This window comes from Semicossyphus pulcher, unplaced genomic scaffold (genome assembly GCF_022749685.1).
Source record: "Semicossyphus pulcher isolate SPU_LCO1_2020_fin unplaced genomic scaffold, fSemPul1.0.p SCAF_13, whole genome shotgun sequence".
Lineage (NCBI taxonomy): Eukaryota > Metazoa > Chordata > Actinopteri > Labriformes > Labridae > Semicossyphus > Semicossyphus pulcher.
Window position 1 is genome coordinate 5,511,131 of NW_027211637.1, and position 27,149 is coordinate 5,538,279.

A 27,149-nucleotide genomic window follows, 5' to 3' on the forward strand; every position below is an offset into this window, starting at 1 on the left:
ATATATTTTATTTTATATGTACCTTGTATCTAATATTAACCCTTTTAATTAGAGCCTCCCAGCATAAGAATTTCACACTGTTATACTTGCATAACCGGAGTAACAATAAACATCTTGAATCTTCAGTCGTTTATGCCCATTTACGTGAACGCAGCATTACGCCAGTATTGCAAACCTCGCGACGCCTCATACCCAAAGTGGCTTACTGTCGCCATCCTGCGGTAAAGAAGAGAATAGCATAGATAGACTGTAATTTATGTCCACACATTGTAGCCCAGATACATTTAATACTCTACATCGATGTTTTTGCAGGAAAAAATAGCACTCAACTGCGCCACTTTTAGTATTGAAAATTTATTTTAAAGAGTCTACATTAAATTTTGTTTGACACAAACCAGTAAACTGTCATGAAGTCATTACAGCATGTTCACCTTATCAACACTGATTTCCTGAGATGACAATATATAATTTCTGACCACATACAGTCTGCAAACATTTGATATCCCCAAAAAGTTGCCATTGTTAACATTGTTAAATAATGATGTTCCATCATCTTGGGACACTTGATTACTCTGCATCCATATCTGAAAACTACAAAACTTGTGTTTAACACAGAGAATCAAAATACTAAACATGGAAAATATGTTATATGTGAATTCTACAAACAGACTGACAAACATATCAAATTCATAAAATGATCACACAGTCACATACAAATGATCTAATGTCACTCATCAGCAGGCATACTATGAAACAGCCAAAGTCATATTGTTGGCAGTGATTATCGAGCACAGCCTCTTAAAATGGTGTGGAATACAAGTTGGACTTCAAGTGAACAAATAGCAGGGGTGATTATGAACACTTTACCAATTGTGAGCATGTTTGTGTGTGTGTGTGAACAGCAAAGGGGCACCAAAGAGGTAGAGACTGTTTCCTTTCAATGTAAATCTTTCTTTGGCCAAAAACAAAATAAATCCCCTTTGCTTTAACTCCAGCACATATTTGTGTCCAGTGATAATCAAGACATTTCATTTAAAGTCAAGCTTTATGTGAAATCCACTATAACATAACTGCAGTGATATTACACATACTGTACATAAGAAAACAATAGCTACCATCCACATACCCGCAGGTAAATGCCTCTTATAGCCAGACTATTGTGTTTAAGTGGCCTTCACTAAAAAAATATGCTGTGTTTTTATTCCATCTTCTGTAAAAAGAAAAAAAAATTATGTGTTGAACAAGAGATCATACACCCTGTCTCCTGGCCCTGGAGGTGTTGCTGCCGCATCTACAGTTCATTATGAAGCTGTTCTGATCACTCATTGGACGTAGAATCAGGGGATTGTTCTTGTTCTTGTGCTGTTGTTGCTGGTTGGTTGGGTTCTTCTCTTGCTGCCTTCACAGAGGCCTTGCTGATGGCCAGGAGGTCTCGCAGCTCCTTGTTCTCAATCTCAACAAGAGAGAATATTCATATATTTAGGGGGAATCATCACATGTTATCATCACATGTCTAATAATATGGTCCAATACATGTCAATCACAGGTATCAATGTATCAGCATACAGTATATGTTTCAGGTATACACAGATAAGAACAGTCTTTTAGCATAACATTCAATGACGACAACAATGTTTAATTTGGAAATGGTGCTATGTATGTTTGTATGTTTATCTAGCAGAGTGCGCTCCAGTTACATAGTTTACAATACTCTCAGTAGCACATGTAGCAGAGCATTACAGATGAGAAGAAAGTAGTTTGCACTGACTTTTCCTTTTATAGTTATTTCTTGAACTACTGTCACTGGGGACGTGCAATTAGAATGTTTTTTGACCGGTTTACTGACACAATTAACAGTTATTAACCAGTAAACCTACAGGATTAAAATGTACTTTTTGGATTGGATAAAAGTCTGGGACCCATACAGACACTTTTCCAGCAATTCCCCATGTCTCCACCATCTCATCAGTATGGTAGCACATAATTGTCACGTAGCTCTCCGTAGTGAGCGCCATCCAGCAGTCTGTTGTGAGGGCTACAAACATGGCACTACCCAGTTGCGTTTTCAGCTCTTTTATTTCTTCTCTCCAAACACGGGCTTCAATTCGACGTGTAACAGTCCATCTTGATGGGATTTGTTAATTAGGCTCGATATAGATCAGTAGCTTCTGAAACCCCTCGCCACTGACCACACTGACAGGCAAAATATCTTTCTCCACCATTAAACAGATTCTGTGCGTTATCCTCTCAGACCGCCGTGCATCTCACGTTCTCCCTGCTAGCAGATATGGGCAAGGCAGAGTTGTGGATGTTTGCTTCGCATGTGGTATTGCATTGTGCTTGTACCACTGCTGTATTTAAGTACTGCATTGCACAATGTACGAGTACATTATCGTCATCGTCTTGGGTGAAATAGTCCAACACACACCGCTTGCTCATTTCACTTGCTCTCCTCTCAGGCTCAGCTCAGCTAACAACAACAAAACATGTATTTATATATATAAATGTATATAAATGTATATATATACATTTTTATGTAACCGTTAAACTTGTAGTATTAACCGGTTAAAATTCTTCACGGCCGGATAATGGTTAACGGTTAACTGGTTAAAGTGCATATCCCCCCTTTTCATTTTTTGTCATTGTAATTTGTCAATGCTCTGAGTGTCACAAATGCAGTCCCATACACCTTCACTATATTTGGATAGTAGTAGACAACTCAGAGATGAATATCACAGAACCTGGGTAAATCACTGCTTACATAACTCATTATCACTATAAGTACCAGTAACTGAAAAAATATGATGTTGTAACCAACTTTTGAGCATAATATAAAGAAATTTGGCTCCCTGATTCTATAAATTTAAACATAGACCTTAAGACCATAAAATTTAAAAATACATGTATGTATTTAAATATATAATCAACATAAGAGAGCGACAGATTTTATACAAATATATAGAAACAGGCAGGTGTGTAGGTGATACATACAAAAATGTTTGTGTATAACTATATCTATTCTTACCAATGCAAGATACCATGCAGAGATACAGAGGCAGTATCTATGGGCAGTATTCAGTTGCCAAATAACAGCTGTTCCTGGTTCTACTTAAGCACTGTGCTCACCTCTAGTTGTGCAAGCCTCTCTCTAACAGAGCAGTAGTGCTGATCATCCACGTGCATAGCTCTTCTCATCACCTGGCCCATTTCACATATCCGCTCCACCTGGCTCTGCACTTCCTGGAGAGGAGTCAGACAACAGCATGTTTTCCAAAATCATTTCATTTTTAAAAGTATCACAATACATTTTAAATCCTAACAAAGAATCGACAGAGAGAGACATAAAGAAAGCAAGTGTACTTTTGCATGGTCCTCGTGAAGGCTGAGCACAGGTTTGGTGTCCATCTCTTTCTTTGCCATCATCAGCTGGAGCATCTGCTTGCGGTATCGACCCATGATCAATTCAAGTGCGTACTGGTGTTCTTCAAGAGACAACCATAGTTCTGCAGAGAATAAAGAGGTTTGCAAAGACATAAAACACCAGCCATACAATCAACAAAGCAGTGTTTTTTGTTTTGTTTTTTACCTTTGTTCTCCTGCTGCAGTTCCTTGATTTGAGTGTTTTCTTGAGTCAGAAGAACATGAGGCTTGTATTTGGTCAGCTCCTGGATCTCTGAAGTGTCTTCCATGTGCTGAGAGAAGAGGGCAGTGGGAAAAAATGATAAGAGAAAGAGAGATTTGCTCCTGTGCAATAGTAGTAAATCAACAATGACATTGGGGAATATATAAACTAATTAACATGTATTATCAGCATATTACAAATTTAAAATGCATGAAAATATGCATCAGCTAGACCACTATTTGACTTTAAAGTAAAAAAAAAAAAAAATTATGTTATGGTGCAGAGCCATGGTTTATTTATATAAAAAAAAGTATTTATTTGTATTTGTAATTTTCAGTTTAAAGAATTGAAATTGAAATTGTACATGCTTAAGTGGTGGTTTTTAACAATCCCATCCTGCTTTCCTTAACAGTCAAATGTATGACTCACTTTAAATTTTGGCCCTGGAAATTTGTAAACAAAGGCAGCATGCAGTTAAACTCATCGTGTGACACCTACCCCCCTGCCAGCAGTTTCAGGCATTACAAATAACTATATAGAAATAATCAATCTTGTCACTGATGGTCTGTTTGCTCAGTTAGGGTACATACAGTCATCAGAATTAATTTCAGTCTGTTTCATAACCAGCGAAAAACTCCTCACAGGTGCTTTAAGTCTCATTTTGTCCTTACCTTGTCAGGAAGGGCATTTCCCACCTCTCTCATGCTATGCACTCTCTGGCTGAGGGCCCCGGACTGCTCTATCAGTCCCTCGGCAGCCGTGTCGTGCTCTTTAAGCCTCTCCAGAAGGGTCCGGGCATCGCCCAACACCTTTTCTAAAGTGCAGGCCATTTACTGAAAGGTGACAACTCCTGTGTATAACGTAAGCTAGCTACTTCACAACAGTTGCTTACGTTAGGTGTAAAACCACGCAGTGTTGGCTGAAGTAGGCAAGTAGTAAAGGCTGCAATGCCTTTAAAGTGATGTGTGCAAACTATTGCAGGCCGAACGAAACATTTGGCAGTAGACAGATTGAGAAGTGAATTAAATTAGATACAAAAACTGTTCACTCTGTTTTGTTGTCGAGTCTGTCGTTTCCGTTTGACACTGAGCGATGACGTCACTTCCGTATTGTCTTCTTCTTTTGATATACAATAACGAATCGCGAACCAAATTCGGAGTGATACTGCCATCTATTGGAGAGTTTAGGTATCACGGAAGTTTGACAGCAGCAACTGTGAGATTAATTTAATAACGACCTAATCTTAGCCTCTGATTCTAAAAACAAAGCAAAAGCAAAACAGCTGAACAGGAGGGGAACAACTCAGGCTAGGTAAAGACGTTCAGGCTTCAACAAAGAGTTTATAATGATCTACAGAAGAAAATGTTCTTTAGAAAATAATTTAGTTCACTTTATTTCAAACTCACTTTTGTTAAGGTTTTTAAAAATATATATAATTTATTTCCCATCTCGGCAGCATACGCAAATAGATTAAAGGAACATGTTTAGGCTGCAATGTTTATTTATATTGTCCCTGTATTTCTGGAATACACTTTAAATACAATTTAAGAGTTTCATATACAGACAGCACTTTTAATTTATGCCGTGGGTCATTCATTGGTACTTCTTATTTATTATATAAATGGAGGGAAACAGGAGGGAATAGTTTTTATGAGAGGTATTGTCGCCTTAACTGACATTTTCCCCACTCTGTTTCATTCTTGAATACACCCCCAAGTGGCAACGTGTGGCCTCAGAAAGTCTACTGTAGGAGAGATAAGTCCCTGTCAGGAATTAAATATAGCACGTGTTGCGTTCAGGTGACCGGAACAAGTGAATGACATGCTGATGCCTGCAGATATAGAACAGCCAATTCCAGCAACACGATTTTTAAGTCTCGGTGGCAACCTATACAATATTCCCACCACTATCTCACAAACGTATGCCCAGTCCCCCATGGATCATTGCGAGATCACAATGCAGGTTACCCATCAGCAGCTACACATCAGTAGCCAATCTTCCTTTCTACAGGCTCCTTGGTTGCCCTAACGCTGTCAAATATCGCGTTAGTTGCTTCCCTAATCACTACGTAATGTGCCGTGCTGCTTCTAGCGGCGCTGGTGACAGTGCTGAAAGCTGTTGGGGTGAGTTTTTATTAATTTTACTGATTCGTTTAACAACTCCAACATTTAGAAATGTGTCAATAAGACATTTTCATTTCTTGTAAAATGTGTCTTTAGAATTGAATGGGCTTTCCTGCGTTTATTTGTACGCAGAGCTCGGGCCTGGGTGGGGGCTGCCGTGTTTTTCTTCTCCATAAATCACCACACACAAGGACCAAGCAGTCCAGCAGCGTGCTAGCTATATGTAGCTGCTATTAGCCACGTAGCATTATGGACGCCCCGTCGTAATACATTGTTAAAGATCCCAAAAGACAACCCCGTATTTCTGGAACGTGGCTCAATGTACCAAAAAGACAACACATGTTTTAAATTTCTTTGTTGAACGTTACTGACAAACGCCGTTATCAGTTAGAATTGAGCATGAGCCTCCGAACGCTTGTCGTAGCTTCTTTGTTGTCCCGTCCTCGTGCTGTTAGCTACTATAACGTTATCTTTCCGTTATCTGCGCTTAAAGAGATTGAACTCTACTGCCGATATATTTTGACCTTGATTGGTTATAACTGTACATAGCCTGGGCTAAAACGAGTGGTTCGGTTTAGTCTGTCATTCCGCAGTCACTTTCAGACCGACCAATCCAAACTCGGCTTTTGTCTGTTCTACTAAATTCATTCAAAAATACCTCGTTTCTAATGTAAGGTCGCTGTCCTTCCCCAGTTGTACAGTTTTTACATAATTAAAGAAATAAGTCGTTTAACACAGCGTGCCGAAGTTGTCGGGACAACCCATATTCTTTGAAGCGAGCCTCGAAAAAAAAATCTGCCGAAGTGTCCATTTTCAGAGAAACCCCAAAACATAAAAAAAAGCTGTCTTTGGTAGATGGAGCCTGGTATGCTCAGAACTGAGAGTTTACTTTCCACGTACTGTCCGACCAAACTCAAAGCCACGTACAAACAAATTTCCTAAATGTATTTTGTGCCAAGTGTTTGAGCTGAAGTGTAGCGATATGACACTGACGCAGGGAATTAATTTCCATTTAGCTCGGAGTTGGAAACGCCCGGGGGGTGTTTGCTGTTTACGACTTTAGCGTTAGCAAGATGCTAATCAGTCTGGTTCTGTTTGTCCACACAAGGTCATTAAGATGATGAGATTTATAGTTAACTGTAACTGTGTGTGACAAATACGCAGCTGAAAGCGAAAAGAATCACATTTAGGATTGTTTAAATACTTGATTTTGATTCTGGCGTGTCTTAAAATGTGTTGGCTAGCAAAGATGTGACGTTTTCTACAGCTTTGCTGCCGCAACGTGTTGGATCAGGCCACATTAGCATTTCCAGCTGAGGATGGCGGATTGCTAGGAAGTCACATGGCTGGTCCTGTCAGAGCAGTCGTTGTTCGGGCCCAGATCAGGGTAGTACCACGAGACTATTGACATTATCTTTGAACTTATTAGCCATTCTTTCGTATCTAGTCTCCTAGTGTTTCTTGTTTCATGATTACCAAGCTGAACTGTAGTTTACCATTTATTAGGAAGTGCCGAAACGGCCAATCGGTGCTGGTGGTTTAGTGGGTGGACTGTTTTCCTCTTTCTGCGTCACCAACGCTGTAAAGGGGGGAGCAGAAAAGCCCATCTCCTCCAAGGTTGTTTTCACTGGAGTAGTCTCTATTCATTGCTCACAACCTTTAACCTATTTAAATAACCCATCTTGTGGTAGCTGACTACTTTGTTTGTGCTATCACTGGTCTATACACATCTTAAGATCCTCTGGGTCAGTATTCATCCCATTCAAAATGTAAACTAATCACAGACGTGGTTGTTCATGTAGTTAATCTGGATTTGACATTTCAGATTTTTAAACCCCCCCCAAACCTGCTGGGAATCCATTTGAGCTTTTTTACCGCGTTATAAATTAACCTTCCGCGAAGTCAGAGGGGTGGGAGACATTGCAACACTGTCACAGCAGAATAGATATCATGTGTCCTGGGTTGGCTCACCCTGCTTGTTTTCAAAGCAGTGTATTTAGGTCAACAACACTCTGTTGCTCTATGCTATTACCTACTGATGGAGATCAGTTTCTAACGAAGTTTTGCAAAATGTATGCACATGGTACACACTCGCAAAACAAAATAGCATGGCCCGAACTCAAGGTATGCATGAGCACTTGTTGAGCCACAGCTCTTGCCTGCTCGTCAGCTGCCTGACATTGTAGGCTGTATTCAGAGGCATCTGAGGAAAACCTATTTTTATACTTGTGAGTCTGGGGGCAAAGAATGCAGTGATCTAAAAACTTTAAGCAACTGGTGCTAAGGGTTTTTGTTGTAATTGAGTGTCTCTGCGTTATTGCTTATTGTTTATCTACATAATTTGAATTAAAAGGCATCAGATCTGCTAATCTAACCCAATCTGCTTTCCCCCAACAGTATGAAGTGAAACGGAACTGAATTTTTGTACCATCCGCAACTGCTTCAAGTTCAGATCACAACAAAGAAACTGAAGATCAACCTTCCAAAACAAGCAAAGTTGCAACACCGAAGACACGTGGAAAAACAAAATATAGGATCACTTCAATGTTTTAAAAACACAAGAAGTAACCAAATCCTGAAACGACCAAAGAAGACGCACATCAGCCCAATTGAAACGCGGAAGAGAAGCAATCCTACACCCAAGCATATTCTGAGAAGACAACAACTGATCTGAAACCAGAAGTTTGTGCCTACTCAACAGCTTTGACAAAGCACACGTCCCAACGCTGCTCCTAGCCCTCCTCATCCTCACCACACCACCGACTCACCACCGGTGTGTGGAGTGGGCTGCTATCTGCTAGTTATTTTTCCCCATAGTTCCCCCTGTCTTTCCCCCCTCTACTTCTCCCACTGTTTTCATTGTATTTTTTTTCTAAGCAGTGTTATTACACCTGCATTTGCCTTTTTTGCGCTAGATTTCTCCCTCTTTTTTTGCTTTATGCAACCATCTAGAACTTGTGCCAGAAACCTGTAACAAGTGTGTGTGTGTGTTCAACTGTATGCGTGAAGAGATCTGCAAGTACTTACAAGATTCAAGACGACAACTAAAGGTGGGTTTCAGTTATAGTCCCTTCATAATATGAGATTTATCATGGTACTGACAACTGTACTTCTGAATTTTCAGTCACTTATGATTTCATATGTCATATTTTGAATGATCTCCTCCCCCCAATTTGGTGAATATCTCCATGTATGCGGTTTAAGAATGCAGATAAAACAATTGATACCATTAGTTGGGTGGTTTTCAGAAAACTGTACTAGCTTGTGCTCATTATTAGCCAGCTGCACTGATTTGGACCACAATTCAGAGGTTGTTTCCATTTTTATCACTCAGATCAAATAGCAGTGACTTTGTCCTTGTTTGCTTGAACAACACAGCTTTGATTATTTTTAAAATTATAGTTGTGACCTCGTCTATTAGTTTGGCTTCTAAATTTTCTACAGTGATTTTGTGGAGTGGTTAATATTACTAATTGGCTCAGCTAAAGTCAGAAAACCTTTTTGAATTGCATATTCTTGAATGTGAATTTATTTGTTTTTCCTACTTTGAAATGACACTGAATATTTTTTGGCTTTTGGACAAAACAAGACATTTTAAAAAATCATCTTGGGCTTTGGGAAACATTTTTTCTTTCACCATATTCTGATTTGGACCAAATGAATCAAAAAGAAAATTAACAATTTGATGACAAAAGTTAAAAGTTCAAGTCCTGTTACACAACATTCCTGACATTTAACGATTTCAATATGCGATGCTCTGACTTGAGTATTTGGTTTCATCATTTCGGTGACCTCTATATTGCTATTATCTAATGATAACTCTTAAACATGGCATAAGACGGCTTAACTGAACTACCACCACCTCGAAAACATGTTAAACTGGTTATTCAATTCAGTTTGAGAGTGATTTGATTGCCTTCCCACACCCAGCCCGCACTCTTTCCTGTTCTGCCGTTTTCAAGTCATATCCTCCCTGATTTTGGCCTTCTCTGGGGGATTACAGCCCACAGCCTTTTTCCTTTTTGTTTGTGACACTTGGCACACTGGCTGACCTGTCTGCCTTACCCGTTATGTTTGTTCCTTCTCTTCACCCTTGCAGACATCCAGCGGTGTATCATTTGGGTGGTTACATAAATAATAGTACTTAACAGTCAAGCAAAAAAAAAAATCTAACAAGTAATCAAGTTCAGCAAGTGCTCGAGCAAGTTTGGTCCGAGTTTATGGGAAAATATGGGCAGCCCCTGGAAAGGCTTTGTTGAGTTTACCTTGCCTGCGTCGCCACCCACCGCGTTTGTTAGCGCTGACCTGAGCAGCACCTCCCCTGTCGGACTCAGCCTGTCGCCATATGGCCGATCCGTAAGTTCCACCTTCCCACCTCTTTTTCTACGTGCCCCACCACATCGAACACCCATCCACCCACCTTGCCCTGCATCTCTCTGCTGTGAATGGCCTAACCTCTTTCATCCTTTCCGGGCTCCCGAGACAAGCCTCTACTCAGTGTATTGTTGCAGGGTGAGCGGTGTTCTGCCGATTAGACTGTACAAATTTGTCGTCTTTCATTGGTGCTGAAAAGTCTCCTTTTCAAAACTTTCCTTCTTAATTTTACTTTGCGTCACAATTCATAAAAAGTTTGTTGCGCCATAACAGACGAATCATGTAAGGCTCCATTAATGCAGATTCAACAAATTAAGGCTTCACAAATGCAAGAAACTACATACCTATTGGTCCCTGGGAAAAACGAAAAATGATTTAAGAGTAGTTTATTGCCTAAAAGAAGAGGCTGCTCTGGGACCCCCCTCATAACCCATAACCCATCACCAACTCTCTGTCCACTGTAGATGCACCGCTGTCATTTGCATTTTCTGATTCTCCATCTTCAGTAGTTTTTATTTTACTCACTTGAGTAACCTTTGCGACACTGCACTTAAACCACTTCCTCATTAACTGGCTGTGCAGACGTTGGCCAATCTTTTCAGTTTTAGTCTGCCTTCTTTGTAGATCTGTTAGAATGCACATGTGTCTTCTACCACGTATTAGTGTTATTGATTTGTGTCATGGTAGTGGATCCATCGTTACTGAGTGGTCTTATTCTTTTCTGCTTGGTACTTTGGCTCACAGAGTTCACTGGAGGCTATGTAACAAAACAGCATTTGAGAAATCTTTGCTTGTAAGAACATGTCGTATATTGCTGTGCTATTGTGAAACATAAGTGTATATGTTAGGCCTCCAAAAATTGGTGTTGTGAAATGAACTGGTTCTAAAACATCTGGTGATAACTGGATCAAGGATATTATCTCCAAAAGGCAATCTGTTGTAAAGCCTAAACGGGCAAACATACAATACAAAACAATCATGCCAATTTAAAATGACAGCAGGAAAAACTTGCTTTTCCTGCATCTCTGCGAACCGTAGCCGCAGCTGCAGAAGGAAGCAACTTAGACAGGGGTCGACTCAGGACAGCCAGGCTAAACTGGGCCCACTTCAAGGACCCAGATTTATACAAATGTGACCGATCAGTCAGGGTAGTACTTGTAATTTTACTGTACACCTTGACAATATCCTGCAATCCTTACTGTGTGTAAGGGTAATGTAAAAAATGTAAAAGGCTATGACTGTGCTCCCTTTTCAAAGCGGTTACCTCCTCCCAACAGCATATCCCAGTCCTAACCCCAGTGTCAGAAATGGAAAGAGGCTCTTCTGAGCCTCCAGTGGCTCGCAACACTGGCCCTGCCCCCTCTGCCTCTACCGGTCCCATGCCTATCCCCCGCTCCTCTTCCGTCTCTTGTCACCCCCATCCAGGAAGTAAAAAACACAAGCGGACTCCCTTGTATCAGAGATCAGTAAGAGGGCATGTTCGACGTGGCCCACTCTGAATAACAGCCCTGAGATCTGCTGTTGTCATGTGACTTTTGCTAACAGCATGGTGTGTAGTTGCGTGAAGTTAAAGCAGGATGTAGCTGAAGATTTGAAAAGTGAGTTTTTATTGTTGTTGGATGGTTTGTTGAGGGAAGTGAACGGTTCTCAAACATTTGTGTGTCTCTCTGAAATTGCATGTAATGCTAACAAAGTGTTTTCTCTTTGGTGGTTGAGGCTAAAATCACTTGATAATTGAGTGAAATTTGGCTTTTAGTGCATGTCACTAGAAGTTGCCACACTGTCTTTATTTTCTTTTATGTAGTTTTTCTCCCGGTCAATGGTTCAGGTTATCCAGAAATTCTATTCAGGCATTATCACTGTTCTTCTCTGGACAGAAAGCCCCCAGAAGACTCTGTAGCTTACTTTTTCTTTTCCTCCCCACTTTTAAAAAGTTTGCTGTACCTGCATGTTTGAAGTGTTTTATTTGTTTAAAATATTTGTTCTTTTAAGGTTGACATTAAACACCACATTAATCTGCCTCTTTTTTTGCCTTCTTCATGTTGACTCCCTGCTGAATCCATTTCAACACTTGCTTTGCTTCTTCCCCAGATGAGTTTTGACCCAGGCATGCTCCATAACAATGGACACACTGCATACGCCAATGGCACCGGGCCTGGCATAAGAGAGACTGGTGTTGTGGAGAAGCTGCTGACCTCCTACGGGTTCATCCAGTGCTCAGAACGCCAGGCTCGTCTCTTCTTCCACTGTTCCCAGTACAATGGCAACCTGCAGGAGCTTAAAATAGGAGGTGAGTCTTTGAACTTGTGTGCCAGTCATAAATACTTAACTGGTTGAAAACAAAAACCCAGGAGCTGTGTTACTGAACCTTATGTTGTCTGTGTGCTAAGTGTTTGGTTTTCTTCTGCTCCTCTCTCCTCAGATGATGTAGAGTTTGAGGTTTCCTCTGACAGGCGCACTGGCAAGCCCATAGCAGTGAAGCTGCTTAAGATAAAGCCAGAGGTGCTGCCAGAGGAGCGCATCTCGGGCCAGGTGGGGCCAGACCTGCACGCCTATCCCTTTACTGTGCTGCATGGTTATATTCATCCAGTTAAGGAACACCATTTTATTTTCGGTTCTGTCCTTGTCTGTCAACTTAATATTTATATTCATATGGCCCATTGTGTTTTGGGGGGGCAGGGGATGTTTTTAAGTACTTAGTGAAATTCCCCCTGTAATCCCATAGCTGAATGAAAAACAAACCTTTTCCATCAAGATTTAAAATGCTTTTGAATTTCAAATTGGCTTGTTGTGCTGACATGCATGTTTGGAGGTGTTAAATGTCTATTGAACAAATATAGTCAAGTGATCAGTGTAATTGTCCGGCAGGTGTATTGATTTCTTTGAGGATTCTCACATGAACTAGTTTCGCTCACTTGGTCTGTCTCAGAAACCAAAACAAATCTAAAATGTACCATTCTGGTTCAACAAGTCTGCCTGCTGCATCATTAAGTTGAGCTCATGGGGCTTTAGTGGTTGGCTCATTGGCCATGCACAATTGATAAAATGCAAGCAATGCAGCTTGTCTTCTATTGTATAGCCACAGTATATCTTAGTTTACATGCAGAGAACAATGTGACCCCATAAAGCTGCACACACATACTGCTCAGTCAGGTTATCACACCTAACAGTGTATACAGATTTCACACTGAAGCACAATCATGCACATGCTAACCTGTGGATGGTCCACCACATCTGTGACACTTGATATACTTGTTAATGTGACATTTGAAATTCAGCCATTTCATCCATAACTTGTGCATTAGTTTTAGTTGGGCTTTGTAGTTTTCAGTACAATTTCTGTCTAAGATTGGAGAAGCCGTGTATTAATGGTCTTCACCTTTCCGCAGGTTGTTTCAGCAATCCCAGTACATTTGGATGGAAAGTCTGCTCCCGGTCAGGTGCCCACTGGGAGCGTTTGTTATGAAAGAAATGGGGTAAGAGAAGTGGCATTGATTACAGCTTGTTTGATGCATGAAATGCAAAATGTAGCATGTAATATCCCTTACTTAAGGATTTCTAACATTCAGTTACTTGTTCCATGCTTACCTAGATTTTCTGAATGCATAATTACATCTGCATCTAGTGTATGTCAGTGATATGCAACCATGTGCTGCTGAGATGAATGTGTGCATTTCAGTCACACCGGGGGCCTATACTACGAAACGAGTTCAACATACCCAGAGTATGTTGTCTTGATCTGGCTTCACCTAACCTGACAAAGGCAGTCACGCTAAATGGTCACACGGCGCTGGTTATCAACTCAATCAGTCAACCCAGGGTTTTGATGAGGGCGTTCACATAATGGGGGCGGAGTCTGCAGTGTATGACCAATTGCACATAGGGACAAGTCTGCCGTCAGCTGATTGGCATATTTTACATACTCAGAGCAAACTATATTAGAAAGATATGAAGAAATTACACGTAATCCAGACTAAAATTCACTCGGCTGCAGAGGCCAAATGCAGAAAGAACTGGCAAAAACAACGCAGACTGTTTAATGATGGAGCAGTAATATTAAACGCTTAATTTGCACATTTAGAGCATGATAAATGGATTATAATATCCATTTATTACATTAGATTGATATGTCGCACAGATGTATTTTTGTTGTGACTTTAGACTTATTCTCTCAGCCAGGGCTGTATCAAACGGACCTATGGAGCAAATAAAAAAAAGTGTGTGTGTGTGTGTATGTATATATATATATATATATATATATATATAAGGCACTATTTAATCCAGCATTAATGCTTACTTTTATATCAAAAGTACTTCAGTACTTCATTGTTTTTCTCAGTCTCTGATGTAGATGTAGCCTATATCAGTAAAGCTTGATGAATATCTTTCATGAATATATTTTATAAAATCAGACGGTAAAGAAGAAGTGTTTTGCCGCTCTCTCTCCCTCCTCCCTCTCACCATCTGCTCACAGAGCTCCTGAATCAGGAGACCTGATTGAGCAGTAGGTGGTGTTAAGTTCAGGTTGATCTCTTATCTCTGCAGCAGGTTATGTGTTGAGCATAAGTTACCATGACGATCTACCCTGATAAGAAGTGAACCACCTTCATAGTACTAAAAACTCGAGAGTTAACCCTGAAGTTACCTCGAGCACTGCAAATCCTGCTTCGTAGTATACCCCCCCCCCCCCCCGGTGACTAGGTAGATATCCTCAAAATCTGACACTGCTGTGACTTTTAACAGGAAGTGTTCTACCTTACCTACACTCCTGATGATGTTGAGGGTAATATCCACCTGGACACAGGTGACAAAGTCAGCTTTTACATGGACACCAACAAGCAGTGAGTCTTTACACCAGTATTATTTTCTATTAGTAATTCCCAGCTTGTGCACAATTCTTATGTGTATCACTCTTGTATTTCAGTACCGGCGCAGTCAGTGCTCGTAATATTCAACTTGTGAAGAAAAAGCAAATGAGGTGCCAGGGTGTGGTGTGTGCTACAAAGGTAAGGGCTACTGATATCCTTTCATGGACCTGTGTCATTAAGCACGTTTGTCTGGTTGTCTTTGTTGGATAGTGCATTTGATCGCTATCAGTTGAGAAAATAACTCAACTTTTTCCTGTTAAGCCGATCATGTGTTGTCTTTTAGGAGGCGTTTGGATTCATTGAGAGGGCCGACGTGGTGAAGGAGATCTTCTTCCACTACAGTGAGTTCAAAGGTGACCTGGAGGCTCTGCAGGCTGGAGATGATGTTGAATTCACCATCAAGGACAGAAATGTAGGTTTTAAGTTTTTCAACTCTACTTTCCAGAAATAGCCGAGTACCTTTGAACAAATGTGACACCTTTAACTCTGAATGACCTGCCTGAATATCTATATAACATTGTTTATATTATGTGTTCTTGTGGCTGTAGGGTAAAGAAGTGGCCACAGATGTGAGACTGCTCCCCCAAGGAACAGTAATCTTTGAGGATATCAGCATTGAGCAGTTTGAAGGCACTGTAGTCAAGGTCATACCCAAGGTTCCCACCAAAAACCAGGCAAGTAAAGTAGATTGAAGTTTTATGTATTGGTGAAGGATTTGGCTGGAACTGTAATCCACAAAGCTTAAGATTTAGACATTTAACTTCCACTAATCTCTCCTTCCTGCCTCCACAGAATGATCCCCTCCCTGGTCGCATCAGTGCCCGGATTGGTTTCACTGACAAGGAACTTCCATTTGGTGAGAAGGACACAAAGTCCAAGGTGACCCTTTTGGAGGGAGACCACATTCAGTTCAACATCTCCACCGACCGCAGAGACAAGCTGGAGAGGGCCACCAACATCGACATCTACCCAGACACCTTTAACTTCACCAAGGAGACTCGAGAAATGGTGAGAATTCAGAAGAACAGATCGATGTCAGGGCTCCAGATTCACAGAAACGCCTTGGGTGCAACGGAAAATGTGTTGGGAACTTACAGAGTCTCGTGTGTCCTTATGAGTGTAGGACATGCACAAATTACCGAGATACATTTACATTTTTTTATTCAAGTAGACTGCTGGGGAACTTACTGTACCTCCAAAACAAAAACTATAAATATAATACATTATATTTAGTGACACAGATTTTGATTGTAAATTCTTTATTAGGGAAAAACCTCTTGAGATGTATCTCGTTTTCGAGGGGGTCCTAAACACAAAATTACAGCAATGACTCATTTAAGGCAAACAAAACATAACAAGATCATTATAACTATATAGATGTGAAAACTGAAGATAAACTGCAGCCAATGTTTCTGTCTTCTTATGATGGGAGAGGGCCAGTTAAGAGTTTCGTACATTGTACAGTGAGGTCTGAAAGGTAAGTCGAGAACAAATCGGAATAGTATAGGTTATATTGAGAGGGAGGAGGTCAGTTTTAGGTGCAGCCTGATATACATAACATCAGCAGAATCTAAAATTGGTTGAAATGAAAGCTTATTTCTTACAGTAAAAGGGAAACATTTCCTGGACCGGTGAAGAGTGCCAATACTGAGGTTAATTTTCTGTACAATATCGTTAATGTGGCGTTTACATGAGAGTTCGGAATCTAGCCAAAGACCCGAATACTTGGTGTGTTCATTCAACTAAAATGTAACTATCGAGAGAATAATTTTGGCACCCAATCTTCTTCTAGGGGGTGATTGCGGCAATACGGGATGGGTTTGGTTTTATTAAGTGTGTGGATCGGGATGCGAGGATGTTCTTTCACTTCAGTGAAGTTCTCGAGGAGAGCCAACTGCACATCTCCGATGAAGTGGAGTTCACTGTTGTGCCTGTAGGTCCTCTTTATAAGCTTTTCGCAAAAGTATGTATTCTGTATATTTATTTAAGCAGGCACATTCTGATCATTACTCGTAAGTTTGAATGTGTATTTAAATAAGTGAATGTCCCGTCTTTGCCAGGATATGCTGTCGGCTCAGAGGAATCATGCTGTGCGCATCAAGAAGCTGCCCAAGGGCACAGTGTCCTTCCATACCCAGTCTGAGCAGCGCTTTATGGGCGTGGTGGAGAAGGAACTTATGGCAACCTCCAACAAGAATGCCAGTCCCACCAAGGGCAAGGAAAAGGTACCATCATGCACACATTCTTATAGATGAAAATACTCCCAGTATATAAACAAACAATAGCCTCATAGTCCACCCCCAACAGACATCCTCTACCCTTCTTCCAAACTTTTGTTATAAGTTCTAATTTTCCTCTTTGCTTTCTCCTCCAATGACTTCGTCCTGTTCATGCTCCTTGTTGGTTAGAAAAAAGACAAGGTAGGATGTGGACCATCTGCATGAAGCCACATGAATTAAGTCGCTTAAATAAAGTATAAAAACACCTTTGACTAACATTTAGTCTCAGGAATTCTCTCGATTTCTAAACCTTAGATGAACGTATGTCGATAATAAAGAAATGCCATGTACAACGGCTGTCTTTACAAGTGTGATTGATGTCTGTCCCCTTTTTTTTTTTTTCTTCCAAGAGTAAAGTTGTAGAAAAGGTCAGTCTTTGCAGGCCTACGGCTCACGATTGCCTCTATTTGACAGCATGGTATTTGATCACCATTTAACCCTTTTTTAGAAACGTGGACTCCAACTTTATCACTGACTCGGTGTGTAGTAGGGCTGCACAATTACTGACGAAACATCTGTCCCAATTAGTACTATGGTTTGGGTACACTCTGTTTATTTAGTAATATAATTTTCTTTTAGTCCTAAATAATGTAACAGCACCTGGATGATGTTTAATCCATCTTTCTGATCTGTTCTCCGTTACTCTGTGGTCCTTGTATTGCATTTAGGTTTAAGGAATTTGATTTTCTCATCAAACAATTAAAGTATTTGAAGTGGCAGCAAGACACAACAGATTATGAAGCATAAAATAGTCGTCCATTTTCTGTGATCAAGAACAACCAGGCCATCTTATTTTGTACACAATTCATCTCATACTTCTGTTGACATTAAATGCCAAACAAATGAATGCCAGAAATAATTCATCGTTTTGCAGAAATGTTCCTAATAGTGATGGGTAATTATGCAGCCCTACACTGTTGGCTGTAACTTACAGCTGTTGATAGAGACTAAGCTAACGCTAACTCACTATGTTGTTACTGAGTGATGCACCAGTGCCTCTCATATGCTTGTGTAGGCTATCTGCACATCATGTTTTAAACTACTAAACAACTTTAAATCGAGGGTCTCCAAACCTGCTCCTGAGAGCTACCTTCCTGCATGTTTTAGGTTTCTCCGTACTCTAACACACCTGATTCAGGGGATTAATAACTCTTCAGTTGGTTGATAACGAGCAGATCACTCAAATCAGGTGTGTTAGAGTACGGAGAAACCTAAACCATGCAGGAAAGTAGCTCTCCAGGAGCAGGGTTGGAGACCGCTGCTTTAAATCATCTGATTGAATCGGCTGAGAAACGCGTGTAGCATCGATAAGACATTGGGGCCAGATGGACTAAGCATTAGAATTATTAATTAATTATTGGAAATATGATGTTTGTTTTTTTTCTGTAGGAATCTGAGGAAGGAACGATTGCATATGAAGACTGTGGAGTGAAGCTCACTGTGCCATTTCATGCCAAGGACCTGGAGGGAGGAGGTCAGCCACAGGTTGGAGATAAGGTACCTGTTAAGTCATACATGATTTTGAAGATTGGTGCGATAATGTTAAATTCATTCCTTTTAAAGCAAAGGTTAAGGGTTGGTGCCCCTGCTTAAGAGATGAGCATTATAAGGCATTCTTCTTATGTAACCCACCTTTTTGTAGCTGCATTTGCAGTGTCGATTTATTTACTTAAAACTTGAAGTCCTCTAAACTTTTTATTTTCCTGCTCTATGCGACTTAATATGCTTGCCCTCTAGGTGGAGTTCTCAATCAATGAAGTAAAGCGAACTGGCCTGCAGAGTGCAGTCTCCATCAGGGTCCTCAATAGAAACTCTTCCAATGCCAAGAGACTGCATGGATTTGTTGCCACACTGAAAGACAACTTTGGCTTCATTGAGACAGCAAATCATGACCAGGAGATCTTCTTTCACTACAGGTACATGTTTTGAGATGCCTTTGGATGAATTGGTATATTTAATCAATTTAATCCAGGGATCTGTGGATTCATGACAAACAAATCTCTGTTTTCTCCTCAGTGAAATGTGTGGAGACTTGGAGAACTTGGAGCTGGGCGACACCGTGGAGTACACTCTCTCCAAGGGGAAGGGAAACAAAGTCAGTGCTGAAAAGGTTACTAAAGTGGCTGCAGGTAAGAGGGGTTTAACCCTAGCCATTGAAAATGTTTGACATGCCATTGTAAGTGAAAGTGATTTTAAATTAAATTGTTACTGTTTTTATCACTTTCAGTGAATGGAATTGGCGACGATATCGGTGCGACAGTGATGATGGGGAAAGTCATCCGTCCCTTACGCAGTGTTGATCCCTCCCAGACAGAATACCAAGGGCTTATTGAAGTCACAGAGGAAGGTTGGTGTCAAGTTATGGAGTATCTTATAGACTAACGTTTAAATCACAATGTTCTCTTGGGGGAATTTCCGATGTAACCCTTCCTTTATTCTTGGTTGTTTCAGGTGGAACTAAAGGCCAGAATTATCCCTTTGGAATCATGGGTATGGCCAACAAGGCAGACTGCCTGCAGAAAGGTGAACTTGTGAAGTTCCAGATGTGCACAGTAACTCAAACTGGACAGAAGATGGCGTGTAATGTTGTCCCTCAGCGCAGAGCTATGGTGGAGTGTGTCAAAGACCAGGTAGGGATGCATTTAATCAATGATAACTGGATCACTGTATGCCTGTTACAGCACAGTTTATAAGTTGACTTTTGTTTCCTGTAGTTTGGCTTCATCACATATGAAGTTGGTGAGAGCAAGAAGCTGTTTTTCCATGTAAAAGAAGTTCAAGACGGCCTGGAGCTCCAGACCGGGGATGAGGTGGAGTTCTCAGTTGTCCTTAATCAACGCACAGGAAAATGTAGTGCCTGCAATGTGCGCAGAGTCAGGTGAGGACATTTTGGTACAATCTAATAACACATTATTTTGGGGGAAATGTTGAATATCGATGGGGATTTTTTTTTTTTTATGACTCCTGAATTCTCACTTATTTGCCTAACCTTGCAGTGAGGGGCCTAAGCCGGTGGTGACTCCGCGTCCTGATCGTCTGGTGAACAGATTGAAGAGCATCACTCTTGACGATGCCAGTGCTCCTCGCCTGGTCATTGTAAGACAGCCCCGTGGTCCCGACAATTCAAAGGTACAACCAAGCCTGTACTCACAGCTTCTAAATACTAATATTACTTTTTAAATTATTGAATAATCTAAGCATATATTTTTGCCCTGGCCACATTGGTCAATCTTAGAATCAGGGTTATTAAAGGTTAACCTTTAACTGAACTTCATCTGATAAGGCTGGCTTCAATAACCTTACTGTTTGTTCATGTTGCTATTTTACATCTGTCATGCTACAGAAACTGATATTTACCTTTTGGGATTGATAGTCAGCTGCTATGTGATCAGAATTAATGCTAATAGATGTTGGTCCATGTTGAAGGTTTCTTTAAGAATAAAAAAGGTTTAAACTCTCCTTCCTAAAACTTTAAATCACTTCTTGAATGTTTTTTTTTTTTTATGTAGGCATTAATTGTGTCTGTCCTCCTCTTTACAGGGCTTTAATATGGAGCGCAAGACCCGCCAGCCTGGTGTCATTGACTGAGCAATACAGAGCCCACCCTGTTTGGTGTTGTTGGATGCTGTCCTATAGGGCAACAGCAGGGTATAAGGGAATTTGATTTCACACATGCTTGTACACAAACGACATACACAAAACATACGCACACATACAGTAATCGGCATGTGTAATCTTCGTCCCCATAAATACCTGCGAGGGAACTTTTCTCATTCCACAGTTCCCTGCTCCCATGTATGATGAGTTCCACACTGCGGTGTGCGTTGGATCTCTGAGTGTGTGCGTGTGTGACGTATCCTAAAGTCATTATAGTGTGTATCGGAGGTATTTGTTTCTGAGGGTCCTGTCCCTCTAAATCAGCGTGATGACTGTGTGGCTGTGTATGTCCCAATCTTTGAATCTGCTTTGTCTGGAATTCTGCACCTGTAATCTGTCCAGTATGTTGAATTAGTGTGACTGTTGGCATGTCTTTACGCGTCTGCTCCTTTTTTCTTTCTCATATTTTTGCTCCTTTACCCCTGGAAACTTAAAGTGGTTTCATTGTAAAGTTTCCAATACTGTATGCTTTCCTACAAGACGCATAAAGCAAAGTTCCCTCCATAAGGAGGATCATATTTCTCATATGTGCGAGCTTAAACTGAGGATTCTTCTCTGCTCGGTTTTTTGAGCAGTTTTTAAAATGCTTTATTGAAGAGCTGAAGTGAAAGCATGGTGTGTGTGATGTATGTGAATGTCAAAGTAGTTGATCTAACGTGGTTTACTTTACCAATCTGGAGCCTTTAGATGCCTTTTTGGTATTCACATGCTCCACTTAAGCAATTTTTCCCAGGTGCAGAATTCCTTGTGGCATCTTATATCTGCAGTTCTTTTATACTATGTTTTTTTTCTTGCACATATTTTTGCTTTTTCCATTGAAACTCAATCTGCTAATATTGAATTAAGTAAGAATAATAAGGTGCCTAAAAACTTCAAGCAAAATAAAAAAAAAAGAAAAAATTAGATGTATCCTCTGTTCCCAGCCAACCGCCAAAATATTCAGAACAATCTTAGGGTGGCTTTCTTTTCTAGTAGAAATAATAATGATATGCATCCCAAACCTGTGGGTTGAACTATACTGTATGTAATGTGTGCTTTTTTTCTTAGTGAAAGTTCAAACTTGAGATATAACGATACAAATTTAACTTAAAGGAGAGAGGTAAAGTATTAGAAATCCAGTTTAAAAAAAAAACAAAAAAAAGAAAAACATTAAGAATCAGGTTCTCGGTTATTGTGCTCTGGAGACATGGTGGGTATGCTGTTGTGCCTCTGCACATTAAGTTACAGTCAAAATTTATTTCAACTTTGGAGATCACTGGGTTTCAGTTAAACCAAGTACAGAGGTTCTCATGTACTTTTGTTAATGGTCTTGAATGAAACGAATTAAAGTTTTATGAAAATCATGAGCTTGTTTGTGGTCTAATTTCTCAGTGTGCTTTATGTAACTGAAAACAACACTTCAAAGACAGCGTTGCAATGATGAATTCAGTGCTCCATAGAGAGACATGCTAAAAAGGCTTCTCAACAGATGACATGAATTCACATGAGAAAGTAAATTCAAAGCTTTACAGACCATTTTAATCGTTCTGCAATGAAAACTAGCATCATCTCTCATGTAGTGAATGTTTTTTTTTCTTCATCAAATTCATATTTTTTTAGTCTAGTTCTTTTCTTGTCCTCAGAGATGGTGACTTACAACATTGGATTCAGTACAAAATGTTCCTGTAGTTCTGCATGTCATGAGGGAGTATATTCCCCAAAATGCACACATGAAAACTGTCTCGTAAGCAGTGATTCTGAAACACTGGCATTTGTACTACTGTTGGATAAAATGTTATTTAATCTCATTTTATTACAAACAACAGTTATTACGCATTATTACATTGCAATAATGTCCACATCCAGAATCTGGGATGTATTACATTACATTTTTCAAGGACATCCACCCAACTACATTTCCCAAGTTCCACTTCAAACAGCAGATACCAACAAAGCCCAGCAAAGCCAGGCGTGCGTGTAGGCAGCACTGGCCACATTGTAAGGGCCAGCATGTCACTAGCCTTGACTGTTTTTTGGATCTTGTAGCTTTGTAATCTACTATTGAAATATTTAGGAATCAAGTTTGCGTGTGCTTTGAGCTTAAGGTGGATATGATGACATAGCATATATTGGGGGCAGCTAAGATTAGCTCAATTCAGACTCTGGTCCTTGTTTAAAGCACAATATGAAAAGCAACAGTTCAGGCACGTGGGTTGCTGGCACTTAGAATGTGAACAATGCTGACCATGCACGCATGACACTGCAGGCATTTGTTGGTATCTGCTGTTGGAAGTGGAACTTCCAGAACAGAAATATGACACCCACTTTACTTGTATCGTTTCAAGACAAAATAGTGGTTTATTAGATATGAATACAACGTTAATTTTAAGACATTGTCAGTTTTATTTCATTTTTGTCCTAATAAAAGCAGTTTTCATTTGTATAGTAATAACACGAAACTTTTAAGCAATCTCAAAGATTTTTATGGAAATAAATGTTAAGTCACTATCTATCAACGAATGAGGTAACGCAGTGGTGCTTGAGTCTATGGCCCACTGATGAAAGCCTTTGCAGTATTACAGACTGGGTGTCTGGTGTGACTTTTGCGGAAATAATCGCATGCGGTGACCAGTTAGTGACTCGTTTCCACCCAGCAGTGGTTGGTCTGCCAGAGAGGGTAGGCGGAGCTAAGCGGCTGCTTTTCCGGTCTCTGCAAGTGTTGCGAGTAAACAGTAATCTACTATGGCTGAACAACAAAGAAAAGATTGATGACTACAGATACAACTTCAAAAATAAATGAACATCCAAAGAAAAAGAAACAAACTCGACACTCAGATGAAGGCAAACAGTCTTAAAAGGAAAGCGGTCGTCAGCGAGGAAAATCAAGAGTAACAACCGGAGCCAACCGTGGACGTCTCACATGCAACACTGTCTGGATATCTGAGAAGTGTGCTCCTGCAATTACCGTTAATTGCCATAGGTGCCGCCAAAGAGAACTAAGATCTTTCTCTCATCTCATGGCAGACATAACACAGCATTGCAGCTGGTCAGAAAGTCGGCATCGGTGCCGACTCTCTGGTGGAGGGTTTAGCCCTCTATCTCCTGCCCTTGCACACTTGCAGTGAGAACCACTTAAAACATGATCCCTGTTTTTAACAGTAGGGGGCTCTCTCATGCGAATAACCAAAGGGAAAACAGTATGGAATGGGGGGCACCATCCCAAACACATACAAAGAAATGGATAAAAAACACTCTGTACATGTTAATCCAAGAGACTCGCTGTGACATGAAATCACATGCATTCTTAATATTAATGAGCTCTATTAATCTTAATTCAAACCTTAGTACTGCCCAGATATATAGTGAGTTCAGATCGGTGAATCACCTTCTTTTTAGTCTGTGCTTGAGGGCTTTGGGCTTCACTCCAGCGTGTCCACCACTCCCTCAGCTCGGTGGGTCCTGTGGGCCGTCGCTCCTTCATCTGGCTGGGAGCAACCAGAGCATGAGGGGGGTTTGTGTCCTCTCTGGGCAGGAACTTCCTTTTAATATTTACATCCCCATCTGGATCAGATTGCTGCACGTTTAAGTCCTCAACTGAAATCTCTGCATTTGCCTCAACAGTCTCTGAATGCTCTTGAACAAGGTTTTGAGTGGCAAAGAAATCGAGCCCTTGCATTCCTCGTTTGTACTCCTCCAGTTTGGCCTTGCACTCCACAGCCTTGGCCCTCATCTCAAGGAACTGACACTGCAAATCTTTCTCGTGACCTTCTTCTGCTTTTAATTCATTCTCCCAAATCTGGATCTGCTCCATCTCCTCTTCAACCGTTCTCTGCTGGGCTTCCTGCTCAGCTTTTTTGGCTCTCTGTGATTCCTCAAGCTCAAGAATCAGCTTGTCTACGCGCTCGATCTGGATCTGCAAATCCTGCAAATAGCTGAGTTGACGTATAATGGTTTCTCTTAGACTCTCTTTCTCATCTTGAGTTGTAGCACATCTTGAGCTGGTCACGTCGTCCGATCTTGCGTCTTGAGATTTCTTTGAATGTTTGCTTTCTTTTCCCCTTGTCTGACTTCCCATACAGCAGGATGTTTGCTGATCCAAATCTGAGTTTAAGCTTTTCTGCCCTCTGACTTTGCTTCTGCTACTTCGACTTGAGTTCTCTTTGTCAACAGTTAGAGACACGTTCAAAGAGGTACGATTCCTTTTATCAGTCCTCTTGCTGCTTTCCTTATCGCATGACGTACTATAAACTTTGCCTTTCCCCAGACTCTCAAGCCATTCCCAGGCCTCCTCCATGAGCGTCAGAGACTTTCTTTTAGGTCTTTTCAGCTCCTCCTTTTGCTGCTCAGCCTCTGGTCGTAAACAGGACAAAGGTGGCAGGCTTTGACGATGCAAACTTAGCGAACTGCTGCCGCGCCGCATTCGGGGGCCAGCGTCCTTTCTTCTCAGTGGCGGACAGGGTTGGTATCTTCCAACTTTTGTCCTGCTCATTTCATCCAAGACTGAGGGTCCGTTGTGGAGCAGTGTGAGTTGGACCTCCTTGGCTTGTTCACCGTACTTCCGAAGAGTCTCAATGAGGCATTCGCTGGGCGTCATGCAACGTTCAAAGTCTTTGAATTTCTCCCGTAACGTGTAGCGTCCAGGTTGCCCTAAAGAGAAGGATGAAAGAGTTGTTGTTAGCATGACAGACTGTAAATCGTATAACCATTTAGAGCCACAGAGATACTGGACATACCCAGTGATTGAGCCAACACTACGACCACGTCTTGGCATGTTGTTTCCTCCGTAATGCCACACACCACTCGTGGGATACCGTCCACAGACACCTTCACTTCCATTGTACCCAATCTGTCTTTGGAAAAGGACATTTGAGTTTAGTCAGCTATGAAACATTGTGAAGGACACTTACTCTCTTGTAGGGCATGTAGTGGAGACAGCTAATGACCCCAATTAGCATTCTGTAATCTGTCCGTCTGTAATGCATTTGTCAAGCTTGAGGGCACTTTCAAGCGTCTTTGTAGCATGTCTACAGTCCCCCACAGTCCTCTTAAATTCAGTAATAGAATAAAACAAGCCTTCAATGATGTGAAAATACATGTAGGACCTACCTTTTAGTCCTCTCTGTACCGATGCTCAGACCTCTCTGCTCTGGGGGAATTTCTTGATGGGAGGAACACTCAAGCAATTAAGACCAATTAAAATTCCTGAAGGCATTTACCACTGGAGGACAGATTATGATCCCACCCATCGTACATTGTTTCCATATATCCTGGAAAAACAAACTTAAATCTATTTTATCTAGGTTTGTATGAAATTGTTTGACAGAAAAACTAAAACAGAGACATTTTGTCCGTCATTGTCAGTACTTAGATACATTAAACAAGGGTCTGGGTTAAGGACAATTTGAAGTAGAAATTAATAGGTTCTTTATAAGTGCACTCCAACTGTTCAACAAAAATTAATTTGTATTTGCAGCTTGGGATGGGTGTGTTGGTACCATCATATCAATACAACAGATGCTATCTGAAGATCTAATCTCAATAGGATCAATACCATAAATGTGATCATTTTCTCTCTTCTAAGTTGCATCAAAGAGTATGAAAGTTTTCTGTGCACAGGCTTTGTTATCATAAACACATCTTAGTGAATGGTTTGACTGCATGGAGTTGTCCTGTTGTGTGCAAACGACAAACGCTTCGTGCACCCTACAGTAATCCGACAATTGACAATGATTGCCAAATTTAGGCAAATCATTCAGTGGCCTTGAAAATGTATTCAAATGCACCTTATATCAGGGCTTCTCAAACTTTTTGGGGCCAAGGATTTTCTAAGGACCCCGACATAATCGTAACAAAGTTTAAGAATACGCTTACTACCATTTGCACTCTTAGATGCCATTGGAACTATTTGTATTGTAAGTTGGGCCATGTATTTATATACCTTTCAAGTAATTGATCTTAAAAGCTTTCAGAAAATTAAAAGTAGCAGGACAGCCACAGCAACCGTCCGTTGCGACCTGAGTGAGTTCAGTTATTTATGACAGATTGACGTGATGCGTCACAATCATATCAGTTTCTAGTTTCTATTGGTCCAAAGCTAATGTGGGAGTAGTGGACACAATATGCATGTTTCGCTGGCGCAAATGGTCCTCATCTGTAGACATGCAGTTTTTAATGATACAGAACAATTTTATAATTTATTATACATTTATTATAAGTATTTTTTTTTTTTTCCAGAGCTGTGTGAAGC

The 27,149-nt window shown here is 40.7% G+C and overlaps 3 protein-coding genes across 10 annotated transcripts; 1 reads left to right on the forward strand and 2 right to left on the reverse strand.

Moving 5' to 3' along the window:
* Positions 1-372: 372 nt before the first annotated feature.
* Positions 373-4,694, reverse strand: sike1 (suppressor of IKBKE 1). Its single transcript, XM_069660378.1, has 5 exons — positions 4,294-4,694; positions 3,587-3,692; positions 3,361-3,503; positions 3,127-3,240; positions 373-1,453 (listed from the first exon to the last, which is right to left on the reverse strand). Exons 1-5 carry the CDS (start codon positions 4,450-4,452, stop codon positions 1,319-1,321), a joined length of 657 nt encoding a protein of 218 aa, XP_069516479.1. The 5' UTR covers positions 4,453-4,694; the 3' UTR covers positions 373-1,318.
* Positions 4,695-5,688: 994 nt separating this feature from the next.
* csde1 (cold shock domain containing E1, RNA-binding) lies at positions 5,689-22,266 on the forward strand. 8 transcript variants are annotated; one of them, XM_069659594.1, is made up of 22 exons: positions 5,689-5,745; positions 8,143-8,795; positions 9,845-10,101; positions 11,397-11,585; positions 12,211-12,409; positions 12,542-12,708; positions 13,509-13,595; positions 14,863-14,960; positions 15,044-15,125; positions 15,271-15,399; positions 15,536-15,661; positions 15,780-15,995; positions 16,780-16,950; positions 17,048-17,212; positions 18,656-18,763; positions 19,004-19,182; positions 19,283-19,395; positions 19,494-19,613; positions 19,718-19,896; positions 19,981-20,144; positions 20,263-20,395; positions 20,807-22,266. In XM_069659594.1, exons 3-22 carry the CDS (start codon positions 9,976-9,978, stop codon positions 20,852-20,854), a joined length of 2,799 nt encoding a protein of 932 aa, XP_069515695.1. In that variant the 5' UTR covers positions 5,689-5,745; positions 8,143-8,795; positions 9,845-9,975; the 3' UTR covers positions 20,855-22,266. The 8 variants fall into 8 exon arrangements, with proteins under 8 accessions (XP_069515695.1, XP_069515696.1, XP_069515697.1 ...); XM_069659595.1 differs by having other exon boundaries at positions 16,780-16,920; XM_069659596.1 differs by having other exon boundaries at positions 12,542-12,651.
* A 242-nt stretch (positions 22,267-22,508) lies between these two features.
* LOC138590150 (ras association domain-containing protein 8-like) lies at positions 22,509-26,029 on the reverse strand. The gene is made up of 3 exons (XM_069660726.1): positions 26,009-26,029; positions 25,636-25,752; positions 22,509-25,549 (listed from the first exon to the last, which is right to left on the reverse strand). The coding sequence occupies exons 2-3, from the start codon at positions 25,736-25,738 to the stop codon at positions 24,237-24,239; spliced, it is 1,416 nt and encodes a 471-aa protein (XP_069516827.1). The 5' UTR covers positions 25,739-25,752; positions 26,009-26,029; the 3' UTR covers positions 22,509-24,236.
* Positions 26,030-27,149: the final 1,120 nt, after the last annotated feature.